We start from the raw sequence: 25,801 nt of genomic DNA on the forward strand, positions 1-25,801 counted from the left end.
TTCTAGTGGTCGGGTGTGCCATGGTATATGAAAAATTGCTCTACTAGATAGATCCAATCTAGTGGGTCTCCTCTAAAGAATTTTGAGAAATCAAGCTTAATGGTCTGAGCTTAGATCCTAAAATGTGGTCTATCATTGCCGGCAAAGTGACCTCATGGTCGAGGTTGGTCACGTGGGTCATAGGCCCACGGGTTCGACTTAGTTTGATGACGCGAGCCCAGTGGGACATTCCACCATTCATCCTTGGGTTCATACTCGTGCACGGGGTCATATTCATGGGTTCCAAACTAGTTCGCACAAGGTGGTCAAACTAGTTCGTAAAAATTTGGCATTCCTCAAAAATCGTGACTTCATCACCTTCATTCAAATAACCTAACCATAACCCTATAGCTGAATTTGAAATTCGACCTAGGGGCACCACCATAGGTTGCATGGGGGACAACGACGATTGGGTTTGATCGTGGGTCGCCAGCAATCAAGCCCTAGCTGGTCCTCACAGTGGTGGAATGGCACCAAGCTACGTTGGAAGGCCGAACTCGAGCTCGAGCTCAAGCTGCTGTAGCGGCGGCCATGGTGCATCGCCGACAAGTCCACCGACCCTAGGCGGCTGCGGAAGGGACTAGTGGCCCCACTACAGGGGAGTGACGATGGCGGGAAGCTACGACGGAGCCACCCCAGGTAGGAATAGCTTCCCAAGGTGATGGTTGTCTAGTTTAGCCACCCAACGATCGCTAATAACTACGACAGCCACCACGGGTTGGCAGTCGGCCTAAGAAAGCTAGCCGTGGCTATCGGTGGTCATGGAAGCACTGGACCCACAGCCACCAGTCGAGGGTTTGCTGCAACATAAACCGCCATAGCTCGCGATCTTCCAATCGGTGCGCGAACGACGGCCTAAGCTCAACAGCGGGGGTCCCATGGAAGGGACTAGACGTGGCAGCGGGGGTCGGGAGTGATCGGATGGCCACTGATGGGAGGCTAGGATTTTTAGCCCTAGCTCCCACCGTAGATGGGCAAGACAACTCGGGGGCCATATCTAGCAGCTGCTCCAGTGTCGCTGCGACGGCGAGCTTAGTCTATAGGGAGAAAGGCATTCTTTCTCAACCAGAGAAGGGGTTTTCACCGACGGTTGGACCTCCTCTCCACCTTCTTCACGATTTGAAGTTGGTGGCCGTGGTTGGACTATTTCTGCTGCAGTTGGCGGCGTTGGCAACGCTGGTGGCACGGGCTAGCTACATTGGGCTAGGAGAACAGCCGTCAAGGTTTGGATTGTCTTCTCAATCCTTTTGAAACTCTCCTTTGCTTTGACTAAAAAAAAATGCCTTTGCCCACACTGGCGGCTCATCGTCGACAGTTGCTCATGGTAGAGGGGACACCAGAGATACTTCCACATTAACAGAGATGAGTTCCTAACCCTCCATGATCGCTTCTTCCTCGTTCATCTTGGATCGCGTGTTAATCATCGTTCGAGGAACGTTGGCTCTAATACCAATATTACAAACCAAATATAGACTAATCCAGATGTAAGAAAATTATAAAAATTTAGGTTAGTAGCCTCGTGAGTTAGGATTCTAATGACTTTAGTTTCACCTAAATCGGAGGTCGGGATGAAAAGTTAAAAATAAAACAATGGAGATAGATCAGAATAGGGTAGAACGGTAAATATTCGACGTTGCGGTGGTTGTCGGAGAGTAGCAGACTGCCAAGGGTGGTGGTGGGCATCCGTAGGGTAGGGTGCCTACTGGTGGAAGAAGGTGGCTAGTGTTTAAAAGATCGGGATACTTTTATGGCTATGATCTACTCCTAGAAAGATAAAATAATCTAACAACTACGATAAAAGATAAGGATGAAAATAATAACTTGGCTAAACTCAAATTTTTTTAATGAATATTATCAACACATGTCCACCCCTATTTATATAAGTAAAATTTCTAGCGGATCGAATCCATATGCGGATTATCAGATAAAGCTAAGTAACTAATTTTATTCGACTAAACCCATGTGGTCGGATCGTAAAAATAAATTATAATCCGTAATTAAATTTTTTTCATAATTTTCCTCTTCTTCTAAGTAAATTTAGTCTCTGTATAATATTTTTAAATTTAATAATTTTAATTATCTTAAAAATATTTACTCCAATAATAAAATTAATAATACATTGTCTCTTTCGGTTCATCAATATCTTATCTTGTTTTTGAGCTTATCTTCTGTGCATCAGTTCAAACTTTGCCCGAGTAATGCACACCAACTTGTACTGCGTAGCTGTCTGCCTTCAAATCTTTGTAAATTTAAAATTTAATGCCAACCGCTAATGTCAACGCGTAGCTGTCTGGTTTCAAGTCTTTGTAGACTATTAAACTTATTGCCAACTTGACCCGGCTTCTATAGCTAATGTCAACGAGCCATTGATTAGAAAATGGAGCGCATGTCTTTCTGGCCTTCTTGGTGTAGGAACTACGAAAGGTGTGAGGCTGTGAGCCCTCGATGAACTATACATTATTTAATTGCCTTTTCTATTTAATTGCCTGTTGTTTATAGTTTGTGAGCCACGAATTATCCATTAGCTAGACAAGGATGACAACGCGAGTGTTAGACACGTAATGCAAATAAATTTGGACTAAGCCCTCCTCCTTCGATTGACCTCCATGCCAGGTTGCACGTAGAGTTATAAATGATGGGAGGATGGTGTGCATTTGCCCAGCGCATGCATAAAAGAGAGAGGGTGAGAGGAAGTCAAGTGTGTGCTTTCTTCTATTTGCTGATTCTGTTTGTTCTCCTCTTGATTTGTTGTGAGGAAGAAGGAGAGGAGGGCTTCCACAATGCCAGTGGGATCGATTATTGTTGGAGCAATTGCATCGGGCATCGCTAGAAATGTGATCACTTCCCTCATATCCTACGCCAAAGACCAGTTCAAGCAGCAGCGTGGCCTTCAGGCGGAGCGGCAAAGGCTGGAGAAGGCCCTTCCCCTCATCCAAGCTTTGCTAGAGGCCGTCGATGGAGGCCACGTCCTCAAGGAGAAGAACCCAGCACTCGAGGAATGGATGTGGCAGTTCAGAGATGCGGTTGAAGAGGCAGAGGACTTCATCGATGAGGTTGAGTACTACCGACTGGAAGAAGAAATCAAGGGGGAAAGGAGCAAGGTGAGTCGTGCTGCACCTCGCCTCAAAACTATTTTTAGGCGTGCGGCATATCAGGATCCCACTTTAGAGAGGTTAAAAGACGTCGTCAAGAGTTTAGACAGCGTTGTCGCTGGTATGGGAGATTTTATTAATTTGGTGGACAAATTAAAACACAACCAAGCTTTGATCCCCCCTAACCGTGATACTTCTTCCCTTTTACCTGTTTTACACAAAGTGGTGGGGCGAGATGATGAGAAAAACAAAATAATAAACAAATTGCTAAGTTTTGATTCTGCATCTGTTAGGAGGAATTTTTCCATTCTACCTATAGTTGGGGTTGGAGGGATTGGGAAGACTACTCTTGCACAATTTGTATACAACGACGAGAAAATAGAGAAGCACTTTAGCCAGAGGATATGGGTGTGTGTCTCTAATAGTTTTAACGTGCTCTCACTTACCAAGAAGATTCATGGATTGGTAGTTGATAAAGAACATACCGTCGATAACTTTGATCAGCTTCAAAGGGAGATTTCAGAAAGTTTGAAGTCAAAAAATGTCCTGCTTGTGTTGGATGATGTCTGGAATGATGATGATAGAGAAAGTTGGGATAAATTACTAGCACCTTTCAGTTCAGTAGAGTGTCGAAGCATGATCTTATTAACAACACGAATGGAAAAAGTTGCAAAGATAATGACGAGTACCATGGAACCTATATTCTTAAGGGGTTTGAGTGATGAAGATTACTGGGATTTCTTTAAGGACTGTGCATTTGGTGAAGAGGACCCCAAGAATTATAACAAACTGCAAGACATTGGAAAAAAAATTGTAGAAAAGTTAAAAAGGTCGCCCTTAGCTGCAAAGACTGTGGGAGGGATATTGAGGAACAATTTAGATGATGAGCACTGGGAAGATATCTTAAATAGTAAAATTTGGGAACTAGAACAAAGCCAGAATGACATAATGCCAGCTCTGAGACTAAGTTATCAGCATCTCTCTTCACACTTGAAGCCTTGCTTTAGGTTTTGTAGCATATTTCATCAAGATTATGAGTTTGATAAGGAGCAAATTATCTACATGTGGATGGCTGTAGGTCTGGTTCAGAAGCCTATGAAAGGAAATAGACGACCAGAGGATATAGGACATGAGTACTTCGATGATCTGGTGAAAAAATCATTTTTTGATTGTAAAACGGATTTCGCAGAAGAGTGCTATGTTATGCATGATCTACTCCATGAGCTTGCAGAATTTGTTTCCCAGGGTGAATGCTTTAGAATTGATGAGAGCTTTGGGCCCAAAAGTATACCGACAAGTATTCGTCACTTATCAATCAGTAATTATGTTGCTCTTCCAATACCTGAGATCATCAAACTCAAAAACTTGCGGACACTTTTGATAAATTCAGATTCCAGTGAAGATGACATTCTTAAGGTGCTCAAAGGTCTGAAAAGCCTGTGCATATTGGTAGTGGGAAATTTTAATATCATTGATGATTGTATTAGTAGCCTAATACACCTCCGCTACTTAGCTAATCGTGGTATTTCTCATGTCCCTAAATCAGTGAATAAGCTTTACCACCTCCGATTCTTGTATTATCATGATAGATACCTCCGTGATTTCTCAGATTTTTCAGCAGATTCAATCGACAACCTTATTAACCTTAGAATCCTAAGTACTCCGAATACTCGGAGGGGCAAAACATTTGGTATAGGGAGACTAACCTCACTTCAGATTTTGGAAAAGTTCATTGTTGCAGTGAATGGGAATAACTTTTTGGAGTTGAAAAACTTGCGAGAGCTCCATGAACTAGATATTGAAGGCCTCAAAAACGTATCAAGGGTTGAAGATATCTTTGAAGCCAATTTGAAGGAAAAAGAGCATATCCAGAAACTGACTTTAGATTGGACTGGGAGATATGAGGACTGTAGTAGAAGCCCTGATGTTGATGAGGAGATACTTGACGCCCTTGAACCACATTCCAATCTCAAGAAACTGAGTATAGTATGTTATATGGGCCGCAGGAGTCCACATTGGATGTCTCCTCAATTTCTATCAAAGTTAGTATCTATTCAACTTCAGACTTGCGATGGATGGGAAGACCTATCACCTCTTGGACAGCTACCCTACCTTGAGTCTCTACAATTAGGTAGCATGCGTTCGTTAAAGTCGGTTGGCAATGCACCTAACAGGGGAACTGACGTTCGCGTTTTCCCATCGCTGAAACTGCTATCTATCAAAGACATGCCAGCACTAGAAGAGTTTTATGGAGGAGCGACCCAATGGCTTCCATGTTTGGAAACTCTAGAGGTTTCTAATTGCCCTAAGCTAAGAGTGCTTTCAAATCTGCCTTGTGGCTTAAGTAAATTGTTTATTAACAATGTGAGTTGGGTTACTCTTCCACAATTGTGGCAGGACCAGGGAGTGGCATCATCGTCATCATCATCTCTTTACTCACTGGAAATCCACTCTTGTGGAGACCTCGTGTCCTTAGCCGAGGGTTTGCTACTGCATCCTCAGCTTTTTACATCTCTCGTGGAGTTGTTCATCCAGAACTGTAGTGAGCTGACACATTTACCTATCGGAGGATTCGGGAAATTCACCTCTCTCAAGGAACTCACGGTAATGGTTTGTCCGAAACTGCAGAACGACTCAACATCAGGAAGGTTTCTTCCTTCGTCGCTGCACAACCTTGGTATAGGGCATTGCGATGCACTGGATCCATTACCCAACAAAGCTCCGCAAGACCTCGACTTTCTCACTAGAGTGATTATCAATGGCTGTGCAAATGTCAAATCCCTTCCCTCGGCAGAAGTGCTTGGAAGATGGAAAGCTCTAGAATATTTGTCGATTAAGGATTGCTCACAGCTAGAATCCCTGGGGGGTCTGCAAGCACTCCCATCCCTCAAGTATTTGAAAGTGAACAAATGCCCTAGTTTAGTTGCAGATGCTTCATCATCATTGTCAAAGTCGCTAGTAGAACATCCCTCTTCCTCAACTTCCTTAATATTGGACGCGATTCGCATCGACGATCCCTCGCTGTTATGCACTGTGCCATTGAAAAGCATCTCCGCCCGAAATCTGCATCTTAATTGCTGTATTAGAATCCGATCCTCAGCACTAGAAGAATGGGCGTTGAAGAACCGCACCTTGTTGCAAGAGCTACATATAAGCGATGTATCCTCTTGGCAGTTCTTGCTTGAAGAATTGCAAAGCCTCTCTTGTCTCCTAGTTCTACGGGTATACCACTGCAGAGAGCTCCAGTCACTGCCAAAACTTCCGTCATCGCTAAAAGAACTGCGGTTATATGACTGTCCTCCAGAGCTGGAGGAGAGGTGCCTACAAGATTTAGGTCCGGATTGGCCCAAGATTCAGCACATCCCTACGGTACAAATAGGCAATTACGATAAGGAGACATTAGCAGCTATTACTCTAGAAGAACACAATCGCCGAACCCGGGTATGAGTACTTTCACCATCCCTTTAATATTTAATTCCTCGGGATATCACAATGATTTTTCTGTTCGTCCTTAATTTTACATTTCTCCATTGTCTTTTCTTTTTCTATATCCAATCAGGTGCCTTCATAGCATTCCCTGTAGTCTAGTGCACCAGGATGCTCATTCTTCTTAAATTTTTAGTTAGTTAAATTCGTATAGGCAAGATCGTAGCACGTTCTCTCTCATTAACTATTTTCCTAGTTGGTCATTTTAGATTACTGAGAAACATGTTACACATTAGATGTTTCAGTAACATCAATACTACTTGGATTTTTTTGTTTGGTCAATAACCAGTTTGCAATTCAGAAATGATGTAGCAAATTTTAATTTCAAGTTCAGTAACACTAATGAGAACTTTATGAGATTCACATGCTTTTCCAAAATATAGAAACTTACTTATAGTTGATATCAATAGTTCATCCTTATTTTTGTTGAAATAAAAGTGGATTTTTATGATCCTATTCCAAAGAATTGTACAATTCCTACCGTGTTTATATGGTAGTGAAATAGTTTGGCTTGATGTCATGCTTTCATAGTTTCACTTAATACGGTTCAGAATAGTATGAAAACCATATTTGAATGACACTATAGGATAGATCCAGATCAAAAGATTTGCTTCTTTGTTTTAATTAGGTTTGAAAAACCGATATTGATTATGGCTCTATATTGAAGGTTTTAAACAAGTAGTGTGATTTCATGACAAAATCCCAAAAGACCATCAACTCATGATGCTGAAAAGACAAGTGCTAGTAGAGATAATAAAAGAATTTCAATCTCCCAACTAGAAGGGACTTGTCGAGCTTCTACATCAGATTAATACTATGTTACTTTGCTGGGCAGGAATGAAGAATGCGAACGCTCTAGAGCAGAGGAATGAAAGAAGAACCAGAAGAAATTATTCAGAAGAACCAGAAGAAATGATTCTGCTGATCTCTGGAATTTTTTTTCTTCCATCCTGATTGCTTATGTGTAGTTTTTGTTGTCTTAGTTTTGATGGTGATACTATTTTGCTTGTTTTATTTTGTTCAGTTTTATGGTGAAATGATGTGATATTGTTGTTTTGGATGTTGAATTTATTTGGTGTGGGGTTATAATGTTTATGTTTTTCCTTTAGAAAAAAAATAAACTCCAGATGTTAAACTGGAGTGACGGAAACTGTACCGATCCATTTTCATGTAGTGGTTTTGTGGAATTTTTCAAGTTAATTAATTGTAAGTCTTCTGAGAAGATCAAAGCAAGAGTGAAATGATTATTACATACTTTGTTATTCAACATCTCCGAGTGGCACATTTCAAGTTGTATTAAAGATAATACGAGTGAGAAATTTGATACTTGTATTTATTTACCCTCTTCCAAATTCATGATGACTTTCAAAAGTAAAAGATCGTGGTCTTTATATCTGATATCATTGTCAATCTTGCAACTGGTAAATGCTTCTTTCACGTACTTATCTTAGCTCACAAAGACTGCAACTTTGGCAAACAATGGACTACATAGAACATTAAAGGGATAATTGTTTCTCTAAAAGGAATCGTTGCAGCCAAATCCCTCAAAATATTTATTCTCACAAATAATCCCATCCATCAATTATGAATTTGGATAAAGATTGATTTGTACCGTTTTACCTCTCCTTTAAACTGTGCCTTTTCACAACGTTTTCCCCAGATATCACACTCCGATAGAGGGCGTGTACGAGATGAGGAGGTGGATGTCAGTAAGTTCCAAGAGGGATTATGATATAAGTCCAAAATTGACGGGTATTTATATAATAAAACAGTTATTCAATGTTTGGTGCAATCTATAATCCATTCCAAGAATTCATATACATTTTTTTTTCCTTCTTTCCAGATGACATGACACGTCGGATCCCCATGAGAGAATCCTGATACTCTTTTGCCGAAGAATTTCTTGACTTGGCATTCCTTACCTTCAGAAAATGGAACTAACGGAAGGAGTAAGTTTTTAGATGACCATCAAGGGATGAGGAAAACAGGGGTTTAGTTTTAGCAAATGAAATGCTCAATTCATAACCACCAATAATAAAAGTAGTTTATTTTATCGATAAAAGATAGGGTACCAATTGTAATTTCACTATTAATATGTAAGACATACTATCTATCACTAAATCCAAAACCCCAATGGCACAAACCGTTGAGATCCGCAATTTAGTTTTGTAACTTTGCTGATGAAATAAACCCATGGGTACTTTAAGGTTAATGATAGCATGATATATTGGATCCTTTGTTGGAAGAAGCAGTGGAAGATATTTAATTTAGCGTTCCATTGCTCTGAATTGACCTGACATGAGAGTAGTTGGAGAACAGCTATGGGAAATAAGAGAAGAGTATCGAAGGAGTCTCAAGAGAAAATGAAGTAATCTTTCCCACATGAGTTTGAGAATGCATTGGCAAGTGAATTCATTTGATTGCATCTTTCTTTTTCAGTAGGATGTCATTTTGAACTCAAACTGCCCATTGTCCTTTTATTATCTGTGCATGGCTCTTGCATTTTCATATCATCCAATTTTATTTTTATTTACTTCTTCTTTTTTTTCCTTCTTCTTCTTCTTCTGGATTTGACACAAAACAATTACACAACATCAAAAATTGGATACCCGGAGAGGAGTTTGTATCTCAAGATACTGCTTGTTAATGCCATTGAGAAACTATTGTTGCTATCTAGAGTAGTTTTGGGACTTTTGTCAGTGTTTTATGTTTAAATGCAACATTTAAATGTTCCAAACTTTCTTCTTATCATTATAACACCTATTGTGACAATAGAACAGTAAGTTTGAATCATCCCAGAACAAAGAAAGTAGATACTTGCATGGGAGCACTTACACCAACATTGGTTGACAGAGCTTGATTCCTCATAGGACACTCGAGGTTGTCCTTGAAATGCAAGATGTATACTGAATCCTGCCAGAAGAATGCCACGCTGACAGGGCAAGCAATGCTCGTCGAAGGAGACTGAAAAAGCATCATCATTCCCAGAACTGCGATATCTTTGTTGCCACATTCTGAAAGCTTATAAATGTTTGGGGGCTGTATCTGGATGTATTGAATTGAAAAGCTTTTAAATGTTGGAGGCTGTATCATGATGTACAGAAAAGCTGAAAAACAGTCTGCATCAAACTTTTGTCATGTATGGGCCTAAAATAAAAACATACCATCTCAAGAATTTGTTGAGTTTGTTCTGTCAAGTACTGTGAGAAGTAGATGCATCGATTCTAGGAAACTGGGTGTGATAAACTATAATAGATTGTGCAGTCGAAACGAGTAAAAATATTTTGAGATAGATAAATAGACATTGCATGATTTTTTTTTTCCCAATGCCAGAATCTGAGTAAATTTGATATCAATATTGTGATGGAGGGTGAAACAACACCCGACACAGTATGTATCTAAATCCTAGTTAATGATATCACTTCTTTACTTAAATAAAAATTGAAAGAAATATTAAAAAGCAAAAGTAGAGATGAACGTCAAGATTTTAACGTAGAAAAACCTAAACGAAAAAAAAACTACAGATCCAAACTCGGATCAAACCTAATCACTAGAATAATGATAGTTACAAGACTGACTCACAAAACAATCCGTCGATTCTTACGAGTTTGTTCTTCTCAGTCTTGCTCGCTAGAACTCACGATTCACTGCTTTTCATGATTGATATCCAACCTTAGGAGCCCTCAAGATTGATTTTTCATCTAGATAGTCCTTAAGACGAAAGTTTAAATTTTGTAGAAGAGTCGGACCTTGTTCGTTGAAGAAGCGATGTAGCCTCAAGAATTTTCGTTCAAATTGGTTCACCAACACCACTAGAGTTAAAACATCACAATACTTATATAAGATCTCCAAGATATAACCAAATCCAAGTCTTATCCAAACTCACGAAAGTCCTAAAATTACAAACTTCGTAGGTGCGTTTGAACGCGGCTTGGGTGCGTTCGAACGGCCTGACTTGATCTCAGGTGCGTTCGAACGGGCCCAAGTGCGTTCGAACGTGGCGGCTTGATTTTCATAGGGTGCGTTCGAACAGGCAAGTACACTCCTCTGGATGTATGAATGCGCTGTGAATGTAGCAGGGTGCATTTGAACGGCCAATGACTGCATTCGAACACGCGCAGAAACAACACCCTCTGTCCGTGCAAACGCCCGCACTTGCGTTGGAATGTGCTTGTGACCGCTACTCTCTATCTGTGCAAACGCCTGCGCTCGCGTTTGAACGCACTTGTGAACGCTACTCTTTGTCTGTGCGAACGTCTGCGCTCACATTCGAACGCGCTTGTGAACGCTAGTTACTGTCTGTGCGAACGTGCTCTGAACGCAGTGTGATCGCGATGTGAACTCGAAAACTTTTCTCCTTTAATCTCGCAATTCTTTAAACCAAATACTTTCTAGACTTATATAAATGATCATATATATGTATAATATACAATTGACAACACTGAAAATCTAACAGAGGATTATTTACTTATTCTGTTATTATGCCAGAGATATAACATTAGTACTAATCAGACAGAAGATTAAGAGAAAGCATCTCCAGGTGCACGAAGCTCCCACAAATGCAGGATCTGGCAAAGGAAGAATATATGCAATCTTGCCTCTATTACTCGAGAGACTAGTTACACGGCTTGAGACATTACCACTTGACAGACTGAAACAGGAAAAGAACTAAATATGATCTCAACTAGCATACAACCCCGTCAAAGATGAGCACAGTTACAAGGCAAGAAGATTCTCAAGTTTATCCTCACAGTGCACTGACTTCCACAAGCTAACTCCTGTTTGGGCTTGAATTTAGGTAAAACAAAAGATTTTTGTAGCTTCATTCTTTTCCAATTAAGCTTGAAAAGACCAGATTATCGAACTCAAGGGTTCAAGAAATACAAGAGAGCTAATAGCTGTTACTGTACTACTTAACTAGACAAGCCCCCACGATCTTGTTGATTTATTGCAGCCTGGTTGACTCCAAAAACTTTTATCTACAGATAATAAATACATTTAAGCATAACCAAGTAAGACACTGCTCGCAACCACATTATATAAATGCTCAATAGAAAAAGATTAGAATAATAAGGTGAACATTACCAAAAGGAGAAGATAACTTGAGAGCACAATGATATCACTGCATACCACAGCGGAGAACTGCTCTTCGAAGCCATATAAGGCCTTGTGTATCTACAAATATTGTTTGAAAGTAGAAACTTCTCCCTAACTTCACACTTGTTTTATTTGCCAACAGGATAAAATACGCCACGCTTCCATGTGGAATGTCGTAGTTGCTCCTCGTTCTTGATGACCATGGGAAAATGTCTCTTTAAATTTCATCGTAATCTTACTAAAAGCTTAGGACATTGCCTTAAATTAGTTGTGATCGATCAATTTTTAAAGTATGCGACCTTTACACTAGATTTGCTATACTACATCACTAAGGAAGTAGCTAGTTTGTTTCTAAGTCATGTGGCCAACTATTAGGGAGTTCTATAAAACATCGTAAGCAATAGGGATCCTCAATTCTTAGGTCAATTTAGGATAGAGTTGTTCAAGCTCTTATGGTCAAAACTCTACTTTTCCACAAGCTGTCATCCCTAAACTTATGGCCAAACTGAAAAAATGGATACTCTTCTTGAGCAATATTTGTGGCAATTTATAAGTGCTAATTAGGGAGATTTGGTCAAATTACCTGACATTGTCCAATTCTCATACAATATGTTGTAAAACTCTACATAAAAAAATAAAAAACTTTTTCAAAATTATCACGAGACAATAATCTTCCATACCGCATACTTTGGTGGTTAACCACATATGCAGCAGTACTTCGACATATCATCTTGCCAAGGAGTGGCATCAAAATGTAAAGATTATAAAAATCTATCTTGAGAAGGTAGCACAAAAGATAAAAAAGTGAGCAGACAAGAATCAAAAGCCTCGAGACTTCAAAGAAAGGCGACTTAGTGATAGTGAAACTCCAACATTTTAGTGATGCCATTGCTCAAATTTTTTTGCAAGGTGCATAAAGGATGTAACACCCAATAAAAAAAACTAATGCATCTGTGCTAGCCACAATCCTTACCAAATAATCCTTCATTTTCTTTTTTTTTTCTTCTCTTCGCTCCACTTGTAATCACCCACATTTTCCCCTTTCTTTTTGTTGTGCCAAACCCATCGCTAGAGCATTGTAGGTGTGAGTAGACCCCTTTTCTTGAACCATCAACGAGTCCTCTTTCTCCTCCTCGAGATAATTTCACTTGGTTGCATGTAGTCTTCCAGCTTTTTTTTTGTGGTGTTTTGGCTTTTTTAGAGAGATTGTCTTGTGACCTTGTGTTCACCCCACACCTGCTCGAAAAACTTTCCCTTAATGTCCTTGTGTCATAGGTGCCCTATCGCCAATTTGTTAGGGTATTTGTATTGGTTTTTGTGTTATTTTCCTCTAGATGAAGCTATAGGTGCCTTTTCTTTAGAGCCCTCATGGCTTGCTTGGTTATAATAGAAATCTCCATGGTCGTTGACCATGGAGTGGATGTTCCCTTGCCGTCAACTACACCAATCAACCCTCTCGGCCTTGTGCATCCTTCCTTGACTAGTTGTTGCCAGCATAGCTAGCCTCATATGTTGTTGGTGGTGATTGTCAGTAACCACCTCCTTTATCTTCTCTTGGTTTGCCTCTCGCTAAGAGAGAGGAAGGGGGTAAGTTAAGCTTGGGTTGAGTCTTAACCTAACCCAGTTGCCTATGAGTGGGTTGTGGGCAGCACAACCCGAGTTATGCCTAGGTTGGGCCTTGGGCCCTTGGTTGTAATTAACTTCAATATATTTGGCCTAAAATGAGACTCTTGCATGGGAGACCAGATTTGACACAAGATGAAGGGCACGAAAAAAATATTGGGTTCTTCAAATTCAACGTGCGATCATCAAGCCATCAATGGAGCCAACATATTATTTTGGGCCTAAGACTAGACCAAGTGGATTTATTTGTTATCTTTCATCCCAAGTCGCTATGTATAGTTGTGACCATATTAGATCAATGCATTAAATATTAATTATCAAGAATTATAATCTACTCACAATAATTGTTATAAGTCAACTTTATTTTTGCATAGCAGTGAATTAGGGGTACCTATAATTGGTCCTAGTGGCACCTAAGACCGGCAATACTAATATCATTGTTATTTGGATTATAAATAGAAGAGTTTATAGTATATCCACCTAATCTCATAAGACATTGGCGCTTATTTATGTTTTAGTTCTATATAGGTATTATTCTTATGTATGGTTACTTTCATAACTTTGGTAGATTCACCACTGTACGAGAAAGATCTTAGAGCATGAGGTTTAGATAATTGAGGAGTGCATGCAACTGCAAGTTAGGCAAATGAATCCTTCATAGTCTAGGAGTAGTAAGGACACTATAGTTATAATATATTTTATGGATTTGTGGTACTCAAGTCATGCATGTACATATGCTTATTTAATATTCAACATAACTACATTTTATTGTTTCATTTTGCATGATAACATTTTGTTACTTCATTTATAATAGCTACAATGATCATTTACTCGCTCAGTCTAGACTCGGGGCAGAGCATATATCTAATATCAATATTTATATCGGCCAAAAGTCGCTAGGTCCGTGTGGCTAACATCGTGTACACTAGTTTGAGCTAATGTGAATACTATCAAATATTGAGATTAGACACTTATTGATCTTAAATTATAACTAAGAAATAGATTTCTTTTCCTTTCTCTTTTTTTTGCATATTCCCCTTGAAAAAAGAAAACCTAATTTTCTTTTTATAATACTTCATATGGGCCCCACTTCAATCTACTAATAGGAAATCTATAACAGGACTTGACTAAGTCCTATATGGAACGAGCCAAAACCCAACAATTTTATCTATTTGTTACACTTTAAATATCGAGGAAAAACTACTAGTTTTCATATTGTTGAGTTTTGAGGAAGGAGCGAGGTAATAACTCTATCTCGGACGTCGGCTTGTGCGAGTCATTCTGAAAGAACATGTTGGGTGTGCATTTCCACAAAGCATACAAACAAAAGACGACAAGGGGGAGCGAGGCTTCCTAAAGATAGGTAGAAGTAGAGCTAGCTATTCTCTTTGTTCTACACTTCCAGTTGTAAGGAAGAAGAGGGAACATAGTTTCTAGAATGGCAGTGAGATTGGTAGTTGGTGGATGGTTTGCGTCGAGCATCAATAGTAACCTGATGACTTCCCTCATATCCTATGTTAAAGGGACCAATCCAAGAGGCAGCTTGGCCTTCAGGCAGAACTGAAAAGGCTACATAAGGCTTTTCCTAGGATCCCTTGTATTCTTATATCTAATAGATATGAAAGGAATGATTAAGATCCGATAACATGGAAAACTTGGGTGGCCAGTTTCCCTCTTGAGCCTTCCTATGGAAACTTTTCTCGAATAGTGTCCCAACCCATGAATACCTCTATGGACTGAGATGTGGGCCTAATGATAACTGTGAGATGTGTGGCTTGTTCCCTGAAACAGGGACGCATCAATTTTACATGTGTCATTTTGCACTTGAGGTTTGGGCTTGTCTGGCTGAGCTGATCAAGACAGAAAGGTACAAGGCTTGGTCATTGAACCGGAATGGATCACACACAGGTGGAATATGGACCCGAGGACTAATAGTATGATTAAGGCTACTATCACGGCCACGATTTGGGGAAATTTGAAAGGAACAAAATTTCAGAATTTTCCAAGATAAAAATCAAGGGCAAAAGTGGTGGTAAGGAGGGCACTTGTGCTAGATCAAGAATATATGAAGAAGCCTGATGGTGTGAGTCGACCGAAAAACATTACCATAAAGGTGCGATGGGAACCTCCTCCTTTGGGTTGGGTGAAAATTATTGATGGGTCCTTCAAAGAGAGAGAATATTAGGAAGGTGTCTGGTTCACCATCAGAGATGAAAAAGGTGAATTCCTACAGGCAACGGTAGTTCTGACGATTAGAAATTCAGCTAACTATTATGAGGCTTGGGCCATGCAGGCGGGCCTGAGAAAAGCCTATGGAAAGTGGGATAGCTGGTTGTGGAGTCTGATGCTGCTACCTTGATAAGAATATTCAGAGGGGAGGACAGTGGCCCATGGCAGTTAAAAGGGATAATCCAAAATTGTTACTCAGTTTTGTCATCATTTAGAAAGATTAAATTCCTTCATACATATAGAGAATGATTGGTTATCTATGTTAGGGAGGAAATCTGCTACAAAATCTGTTTGGGGTAGGACTAATAAGCTGCCCCTGGAGCTAGACTACATTTTTGTTTCAGATAGGATGGACATTGAATGGGTCCACAGCCTTGGATGGCCTAGCTGTGGGAAAAATAAGAGCGTGATGTAACCATTAGCTGAGATATCAGCTCATTTTAAATCCAAAAAAAAAAAACATGGAAAGCTTGTAAGGACTTATGTTGCATTATTTGTTTGGATTCTTCCTCATCTATATTTAGATTTAGTTCTTTTACATTCTTTTGCATTATTTGTTTGAAGGTTTTAACCAAGAAATATGATTCATGACAAAAATCCAAATGACCACCAACTCCTAATGTTGAATATGGGATGTCAGGGAAATCTGGCCCATTGGCCCATCAGACCTTGCGTGGGCCAATAGTTCCTGGCTCCTAGAGCTAGCTTGTTGTCAAGCAATTCTCATGTCTTACTCATGGTTATCATTGGCATCATGTTTTGGCTTATATGGAAGCACCGTAACAGTAACAATATTGTATACAACTCGTTCCGTGAACCTCCTATGATAGTGTAAGAAAGAATGTTCGTCCTTATATAAGAATGTTATGAGATCTTAGCTCCACTGAACACTGGGCCTTCTACCCCTTCTAGGCTCATCCGCTGGGAACCCCCTCTATCTGGTTTTCTCAAACTAAACATCGATGTCTCTTTTTCGGGTCCCAACAAATCTAATAGGGCAAGCTTCATGCTGCGCACCTCACTTGGTTCCCCAATTAGCGCGGCAATCGGTATAGCGTTTATCTCCACTTTGGCTATTGAAGCAATCGGCCACTGGGAGGCCCTCCTTTATATCCGTCAATGGGGATCTCCCACCTAATTATCGAAATCAACTCTTTATTGTTCATGAATATTTTGAAGGGTCAACATTCGGTTCCTTTGACCACTACTGCGATCATTGATGACTGTTTATATTTGTTATCTTCTTTTTCTTTTTCATTCATCAACCATATATAGTTAACCAATCAGCTGACTAACTCACAAATTATGGTAGAAATATGGTTCTTAGTTGCACTTGGGAGGGCTAATTAATCCACTTCTTTTCTCAAGAAAAAAAAGGATATAAAGTGTTAGGTGGAGATTGTGCTGGTCGGCCGGTGCACTTGACTATGTTAGGAGAAAGTGCTAGAAAATTCAAGAGAAGATTGATCTTTTGATACTAGACACAAGATGAAGTGGATAAAAACTTTAAACTTTTCTTACTTCACTTACTTGGCATAAAATAAAATCACACACATACACACATACAAACATATATATATAGTAGTAGTTTACATGATTCTTAGTTATACTATATAACTCTTTGATTTCTAACTTCTAAAGAACTGAAAAGATTGCTATAATTCAAAGGCATAGAGAAGGCTAAGAATCATCTCAAAACCAAAGAACCAATGTTAAATTATTTTTGAATTCTACACTAGCCAATTAATCTAATTGACTAGTCATATGGGCTAACTTAATATTTCAACATTCTCCTCTTAAACTAGACCATTTTCATGTCGAGTTTTTTCTTCAATTTGGTGAAAGTATCCATCTTGGGAGCTTTGGTGAATATGTCTGCTAATTGATTTTTAGTATTGCAATACTTAATCTCGATTTCATCATCTTTGACCAAATCTCGAATGGAATGATATTTAACTTGAATATGTTTACTTCTACCGTAGAAGATTGAGTTCTTTGTAAGTGCAATTTTTAATTTGTTATTATAAAATATATTTGTGCCTTTTTATTATAGAGGATCGAATGCCTCGACGACCATAACAACAGTTGTAGATAGGGATGAAAACGGATCAGATACAGATCGGATAGTGCTTAACCCATATCTATATTCATAATTTGTATTCAGATATGGATATTGGGCGGATATTAAAATTTAAAACCATATCATAATTAAATGGATACGGATAAAATAGTTTTCGAATAAAAGATTGGATTTTAAACGGATGTGGATTGAATTTTAAACGAATTATAACCTTTCTTTTGGAGACAATTAACACAAAATATTAAGAGTTAAAAAAATTCGCATGTCAAATACATGTAAATTTAGCAAAACCGATCTCTATAGATCATATAGAGCACATTATTAGTAATAATATCAATATTTATTATTTAAATAACTACAAATTGTAAATTATTCAAAAAATACATGGGTAAATGGATATCCGATATCCATATCTGTATTCGAAAAATTATTCAACCCGTATCCTTATCCGTATTGAGTTGTTTACCTGTATTCAAATCCATATTTGAGATTTTTTTCAAAAATTTTATCTATATCTGAATTCGTATCAGGGTAGGATGTAAATTTTTCCGAATTCGATCCTAAACGGGTTGGATAATAGGTTGGGTCGGAGTTAATTTGACCCGTTTTCACCTCTAGGTGTAGATGATTATTATAAAGGCTGAGGGGATCTATATGAAGAATATCACAAGATGGGGATCCAAGGAAGAACCATGCAGCTAAATTTTCTAAAGATCAAAGACAGATTGGATCTACCATGTTGAACAATTTATTACATACCAAGGAACACCGGAGACCCACAAGGTCCTATTGGCCTCTTTCTACTTAGAAAGACGGTCATCTACTGGTACCATGCGGCACAATGAGTGCGTCCATTTTAGTTTGGCGCAAATTTGTGGAAACCTAATGTGTGTAGTTTAGCACGTCATTATGAAGATTTCTAGGTAGTCCTCACTAAACTAACCCAAGACTATGGTTCGAGCCTACCAGGAGGAGTTCGAGTACGTTTACAACCGAGTCAGGGGCTAGATAGACTTAAACCTTGAAGAGCATTTCAACATTGGCTTCGGCGTGATATTCAAGTCGAGGTTAAGGCCGCATGATAGTTGACACTCCTAAAGGCATTCTCTACCACACAAATAATAAAGAAGATTCGAGAGTTCTGGATCTTAACAAAAACACATTAGACCAATGCAGACTCAAGGTCTTAACCTCAACCATGAGTAGTGTTCTCAGTACGTCGCACTCTACTGGGTCTTGATTTTAGCCGAGACTAGCAGTAGCCTCTATTAAATCAAGGGTATCCTAGCTGCCTCACTCCTTCGCAGGCTGAGGAGTGACTATCTTAGGAGCTATCATTCTACTACGATGAGCAATATGTGATGGACAGAAGTGTGCGAAGGTTTCTATCACGCCCCAATTTAGAAACATGAAGGCTGCGAATCTCTAAGATAAACCTTGAGAAAACACGAAAGCACAAATAGTAATCAAATCCTAAAATAGATTGACACAACGGAAATCCTCCACATTAAGAGTTTATGAATTAGTTCTAGTTATTTAGATTTTTTTTTTCATGTCAGATTAGTATTTGTTGAACCTTATAAATGATCTAGATATTATTTTAGTTAGATTATTTTTTTGAATTAAAATCTTTGACTTTATTTCTGTTATAATAAATTTTGCTTCCTTTGGCTTCATATCTCTTGGGAAAAATCTAATGTCTCTAAGCAGGGTGCAATAGTTCCAACAGCAATCATGTTCTCTTATTTTCATTTTCGTATAGGGCTTATTTGGTTGCGGAATAAAGAAAAAGTGGAATTGGAATAAAATGAGGACTTATTATAGAATATAGAAAAATTTTATTCTAATTCTAACTTGGTGTTTGGTTGTAAAAGGAGGAATAAGTATTGGAATAAAAGTATGGGATAAAACAATTTTTGGTTGTGATAGTTGGAATAAGGGAAACCTATGATCAGATTGACCTTATTGTCTTTTCTTTGTTGAATATAAATGCATATTTGTTATTTTGTTATTTCTTCTTCTTATTTGAGAGAAAGATAAGAAATGAGTTTAAAATTAAATATAAATTATAAAATGTTTTGGTGCAAATTACCCTTGTTGTAGTTTTACTTGGTATATCTGATGATAGATATTTTTGATCTAGAATTTGAAAAAAATACTTTTTTATTATCTTAAAATGTGAAGACAATAAAAAATTCTAACTAATCATAATATTTAAATTTAAAGTTTAAATATTCAGAAAAAAGATACTAAAGTATATTTAACATTTGATGCTAAGTAATTAAACTAAAAACACTATAGTAAATATTGATGCTAAGTAATTAAACAGATCTAATAAGTAATTAAACAATAATGTAGTAAAACAAGTGATTAAATAATAAACAGTAATTAGACAGATCAGAAACTTCAAACATTACATTAAAAAGATCAGACACTTCAAACATTTTGTCTGCCTTTTTCTTCTTCTTCTTCTTCTTCTTCAGATGGTCACCTTCGATCCTTGAGGCACCTCTTCTCCTAAGTTCTTTCACAAGAAAGAAATGGAAACAACAAATGCATTGAACTTATCTCTGCAGCCTTCTTCTCCATGTCAATATCTTCTCTCATATCTTCATTCTCTAACCTGCAAAAAGAATCATAATAATCGAATCTTTTCCATAAAGCAAGATATATCACATAGAAGATCTACAATACCCACTTGGCAGATTTATCAAAGAAAAAGAACTTCAACTGAAATCTACACCAAGAAAAGAAGGATTTTGCACCGAAATCAACAAGACCAAGCAAAGAAAGAGACAACAATAATATAAATAAACAAGAAGACACATTGAAGAATTGACCCCCGGTTACTTCAAGTGGTAACCATTCTTATCATTTGAAGTTATTGTTCAGAAACATTAGGCATATAGAAAGTATGGTCTTGATAAAGATTTAAACAATAAGTGATTACTATTGCATTCTTCTTACAGAAGTTCAGCAGGACATCATCGCTGAAGCAGTTACTCCATCAGTGACTAGAACACAAAATGAAGCTAATGGATCTAATGTGACAGAGGAGACCTCTTTTGATGAAGCTACCAAAATGGACTTCAAAGAACTCTCATATATTATTATAAATGGTAATATTCTCTCAGTTTGAAGCTAATATCTAGATAGCCAAGCTAAATTACTAAACGAGGTCCAGTACCTGAAGTAGCTCAATATTTCCAAGCTGCACTGGAATTAGACCATCAATGCCCGGGGCCGAGGGCGGAGAGATCGTCCGAAGACCCTCTAATCCACCGGAATCCAAGCCCCCCGACGAAATCGTTCGAAGAGGAGTTAAAATAGGTGACGTCCGGGGGCTCGCAAATCTAGGACGGGAACTCTCCGGTGAGATTGTTGTAGGAGTCGAATCCCACGAGATTGGAGCAGTTTCCCATCGAGTTGGGGACGGGGCCGGAGAGATCGCTGTGCGCGAGCAAGACGAACCGGGTCTTGGCCTTGTAGAGGGAGTCGACGGCGATCTCCCTGCGGCAGATGAAGGACATGGAGTGGACGGAGGAGAGGAGCTCGCCGAGGGTGGTGTTGACGGACCAAGAAGGGGCTCGATCTTGTGGCCGATAAAGGGGACGAGGGGTTCGTCGGAGGAGGAGAAGAGTGGGAGTGGGAGTGGGAGTGGGAGGCGGCTACAAGTGAAGTGAGGCTGTGGAACGAGCCAAAACCCAACAGTTTCCTCTATTTGTCACACTTAAATATCGAGGAAAAACTACTAGTTTCCCTATCATGGAGTTAGGAGGAAGGAGCAGGGCCACTCAATGGCCGCTTTATTCAACGACACTATCCTTGACGTCGGCTTGTACGAGTGGTTCTGATGAAAGAACGTATTTGCTGCGCATTTGCACAAAGCGTACAAACGGAAGACGGCAAGCCGGAACTGGGCTTCCTAAATATAAGATAGAAGGAGAGCTAGCTATTCTCTTTGTTCTACTCCTCCAGTTGTAAGGAAGAAGGAGGAACAGAGCTTCTACAATGGCGGTGGGATCGGTAGTCGGTGGATGGTTCGCGTCGAGCATCGTTAGTAACCTCATCACTTCCCTCATATCCTATGTTAAAGAGGACCAGTCCAAGAGGCAGCTCGGCCTTAAGGCAGAGCTGAAAAGGCTAGAGAAGGCCCTTCCCAAGATCCAAGCAGTGATGGACGTGGTCGATAGCTGCCATATCAAGGAGGAGAACCCAGAGCTGGCGCGTTGGTTGTGGCAGTTTAGAGATGCGGTTGACGAGGCAGAGGACTTCATAGATGAGATGGACTACTACCAACTGGAAGAAGAAATCAAGGGGAAGAAGAGCAAGGTGAGTCATGCTGCCTCCCGCCTCAAAACTATTTTTGATCGTGCCGTGCGTAAGGATACGACTTTAGAAAGGTTGAAGAATATAGTTAAGGGATTAGATGAGGTTGCAGCTGATGTAGGGCATTTTGTTCATTTGGTGGGCAAATTAAAGCACAAGCAACCTTCGAACACGAGTAACCGTGATACTAGTTCCCTTTTACCTGATGAACACAAAGTGGTTGGGCGAGATGATGAGAAAGACAACATAATAAACAAATTGCTAAGTTTCAGTTCTGCATCTGTTAGGAGGAATTTTTCCATTCTACCTATAGTTGGGGTTGGAGGGATTGGGAAGACTACTCTTGCACAATTTGTATACAACGACGAGAGAATAGAGAAGCACTTTAGCAAGAGGATATGGGTGTGTGTCTCTAATAATTTTGATGTTCTCTCACTTACAAAGAAGATTTATGAAAGTTTAAAGCTTCATCAAAATCATACCATCAATAATCTTGATTTGCTTCAACGGGAGATTTTAGAAAGTCTGAAGTCGAAAAAACTTCTGCTTGTGTTGGATGATGTCTGGAATGATGATGATAGAGAATGTTGGGGTAAGTTACTAGCACCTTTCAGTTCAGTAGAGGGTGGAAGCATGGTCTTATTAACAACACGAATGGAAAAAATTACAAAGATGATGACAGGTACCATGGAACCTATATTCTTGAGGGGTTTGAGTGAAGAAAATTACTGGGATTTCTTTAAGAACTGTGCATTTGGTGGTGAGGACCCCAAGAATTATAACAAACTGCAAGACATTGGAAAGAAAATTGTAAAAAAGTTAAAAGGGTCCCCCTTAGCTGCGAAGACTGTGGGAGGGATATTGAGGAACAATTTAGATGATGAGCACTGGGAAGATATCTTAAATAGTGAAATTTGGGAACTAGAACAAAGCCAGAATGACATAATGCCAGCTCTGAGACTAAGTTATCAGCATCTCTCTTCACACTTGAAGCCTTGCTTTAGGTTTTGTAGCATATTTCATCAAGATTATGAGTTTGATAAGGAGCAAATTATCTACATGTGGGTGGCTCTAGGTCTGGTTCGGAAGCCTATGAAAGGAAATAGACGACCAGAGGATATAGGACATGAGTACTTCGATGATCTGGTGAAAAAATCATTTTTTGATTGTAAAACGAGTTACGCAAGAGAGCACTATGTTATGCATGATTTACTCCATGAGCTTGCAGAATTTGTTTCCCAGGGTGAATGCTTTAGAATTGATGAGAGCTCTGGGCCCAAAAGTATACCTACAAGTATTCGTCACTTATCAATCAGTAATTCTGTTGCTCTTCCAATACCTGAGATCATCAAACTCAAAAACTTGCGCACACTTTTGATAAATTCAGATTCCAGTGAAGATGACATTCTTAAGGTGCTCAAAGGTCTGAAAAGCCTGTGCATATTGGTAGTGAGAAATTTTAATATCATTGATGACTGTATTAGTAGCCTAATACACCTCCGCTACTTAGCTAATCATGATATTTCTCATGTCCCTAAATCAGTGAATAAGCTTTACCACCTCCGATTCTTGTATTTTCAAGATAGTTTCCCCCCTAATTTCTCAGATTTACCAGCAGATTCAATCGACAACCTTATTAATCTTAGAATCCTAAGTACTCCGAATACTCGGAGGGGCAAAACATCAGGTATAGGGAGACTAACCTCACTTCAGATTTTGGAAAGGTTCATTGTTGCAGTGAATGGGAATAACTTTTTGGAGTTGAAAAACTTGCGGGAGCTCCATGAACTAGGTATTGAGAACCTCAAAAACGTATCAAGGGTTGAAGATATCTTTGAAGCCAATTTGAAGGAAAAAGAGCACATCCAAAAACTGACTTTAAAGTGGACTGAGGGATATAATAAATGTAGTCGAAGCCCTGAGGTTGATGAGCAGGTACTTGACACTGTTGAACCACATTCCAATCTCAAGAAATTGATAATAGAATATTATATGGGCCGCAGGAGTCCACATTGGATGTCTCTTCAATCTCTATCAAAGTTAGTATCTATTCAACTTGAGAATTGCGATGGATGGGAAGACCTATCACCTCTTGGACAGCTACCCTACCTTGAGTCTCTACAATTATATGGCATGCGTTCATTAAAGTCGGTTGGCAGGGGAACTGAGGTTTGCGTTTTCCCATCGCTGAAAGAGCTAAGAATTGAAAACATGCCGGCACTAGAAGAGTTTTATGGAGGAGCGACCCAATGGCTTCCATGTTTGAAAACTCTACACATTTCTAATTGCCCCAAGCTGAGAGTGTTTCCAAATCTGCCTTGTGGCTTAAGTAAATTGTTTATTGACAATGTGAGTTGGGTTACTCTTCCACAACTGTGGCACGACCAGGGAGAGGCATCATCGTCATCATCATCTCTTTCCTCACTGAAAATCCACTATTGTGGAGACCTCGTGTCCTTAGACGAGGGTTTGTTACTGCATCCTCAGCTTTTTACGTCTCTCATGGAGTTGTACATCCGGTGCTGTAGTGAGCTGACACATTTACCTATCGGAGGATTCGGGAAATTCACCTCTCTCAAGGAACTCACGGTAAAGGGTTGTCGGAAACTGCGGAACGATTCAACATCAGGAAGGTTCCTTCCTTCGTCGCTGCACACCCTTGATATACTGTTTTGCGATGCACTGGATCCATTACCCAACAAAGCTCCGCAAGACCTCGACTTTCTCACTAATGTTTTTATCATTGGCTGTGCAAACATCAAATCCCTTCCCTCGGCAGAAGTGCTTGGAAGATGGAAAGCTCTAAAACGTTTGTTGATTGAGAATTGCTCACAGCTAGAATCCCTAGGGGGTCTGCAAGCACTCCCATCCCTCAAGTATTTGGAAGTGAACAAATGCCCCAGTTTAGTTGCAGATGCTTCATCATCATTGTCAACGTCACTAGCGGAACATCCCTCTTCCTCAACTTCCTTAATATTGGACGATATTCACATCGACGATCCCTCGCTGTTATGCACTGTGCCATTGAAAAGCATCTCCGCCCGAAATCTGCATCTTGAATGCTGTATGGGAATCCGATCCTCAGCACTAGAAGAATGGGCCTTGAAGAACCGCACCTTGCTGCAAGAGCTATATATAAGAGATGTATCCTCTTGGCAGTTCCCGCTTGAAGAACTGCAAAGCCTCTGTTGTCTCCAAGTTCTAGACGTAGACCACTGCAGAGAGCTCCAGTCACTACCAAAACTTCCATCATCGCTTAAAGAACTGTGGTTATATTTCTGTTCCTCAGAGTTGGAGGAGAGGTGCCTACAAGATTCAGGTCCGGATTGGCCCAACATTCAGCACATCCCTAAGGTACGAATAGGCAAATACGATAAGGAGAGATTAGCAGCTATTACTCTAGAAGAACACAATCGCCGAACCCGGGTATGAGTTCTTTCACCATCCCCTTAATATTTAATCCCTCGGGATATCACAATGATTTTTCATGTAAAAATTGTTTGAGTTTACTTTGATTTTTATTTTTAGTTATTTGCCTATATTTATTTTTTCTTGATAGGCTAAAATTTTCAAATAATTTATGAGATTGGTGGTGGACGAAAGTTGAGCGGTTTCCTCTATTTTCTTATACTTAAATATAGAGGGAAAAATAAATACTAATTTGCCTATTATTGAGTTGTGAGGAAGGAGCAAGGCCACTGAATGGCTTTTCTGAAGATCAGTGTGAAGAGAAGATGCGCTAAGATAGGTTCACCTGTGGCCAGTTGGATGCCTTCAAAGAGTTTAAGCTTTTGAGCCTCGAGGAGAAGAAGAGAAAGGAAATTTG

General features: G+C 39.4%; 2 protein-coding genes across 2 annotated transcripts; both read left to right on the plus strand.

Moving 5' to 3' along the window:
• The first annotated feature begins 960 nt into the window (after window positions 1–960).
• On the plus strand, window positions 961–5,674 carry LOC140767655 (putative disease resistance protein RGA1). Its single transcript, XM_073107650.1, has 3 exons — window positions 961–1,262; window positions 2,795–5,112; window positions 5,529–5,674. The coding sequence occupies exons 1-3, from the start codon at window positions 961–963 to the stop codon at window positions 5,672–5,674; spliced, it is 2,766 nt and encodes a 921-aa protein (XP_072963751.1).
• A 15,163-nt stretch (window positions 5,675–20,837) lies between these two features.
• On the plus strand, window positions 20,838–25,407 carry LOC140767656 (putative disease resistance protein RGA1). The gene has a single exon (XM_073107651.1). The coding sequence runs from the start codon at window positions 21,658–21,660 to the stop codon at window positions 25,405–25,407; it is 3,750 nt and encodes a 1,249-aa protein (XP_072963752.1). The 5' UTR covers window positions 20,838–21,657.
• The last annotated feature ends 394 nt before the right edge of the window (window positions 25,408–25,801 follow it).

Source organism: Typha angustifolia, chromosome 9 (assembly GCF_048772165.1).
Source record: "Typha angustifolia cultivar Huaian chromosome 9, ASM4877216v1, whole genome shotgun sequence".
Classification (NCBI taxonomy): Eukaryota; Viridiplantae; Streptophyta; class Magnoliopsida; order Poales; family Typhaceae; genus Typha; species Typha angustifolia.

Excerpts from the sequence above, each read along its gene's own strand:
- LOC140767655 (XM_073107650.1), top strand. The coding sequence starts at position 961 with ATGGCCACTGATGGGAGGCTAGGATTTTTAGCCCTAGCTCCCACCGTA. Across the intron at positions 1,263-2,794 it reads CTAGGAGAACAGCCGTCAAG|GAAGAAGGAGAGGAGGGCTT; the intron begins GTTTGGATTGTC and ends ATTTGTTGTGAG. Across the intron at positions 5,113-5,528 it reads TTCCAATCTCAAGAAACTGA|GACCAGGGAGTGGCATCATC; the intron begins GTATAGTATGTT and ends CAATTGTGGCAG.
- LOC140767656 (XM_073107651.1), top strand. The coding sequence starts at position 21,658 with ATGGCGGTGGGATCGGTAGTCGGTGGATGGTTCGCGTCGAGCATCGTT.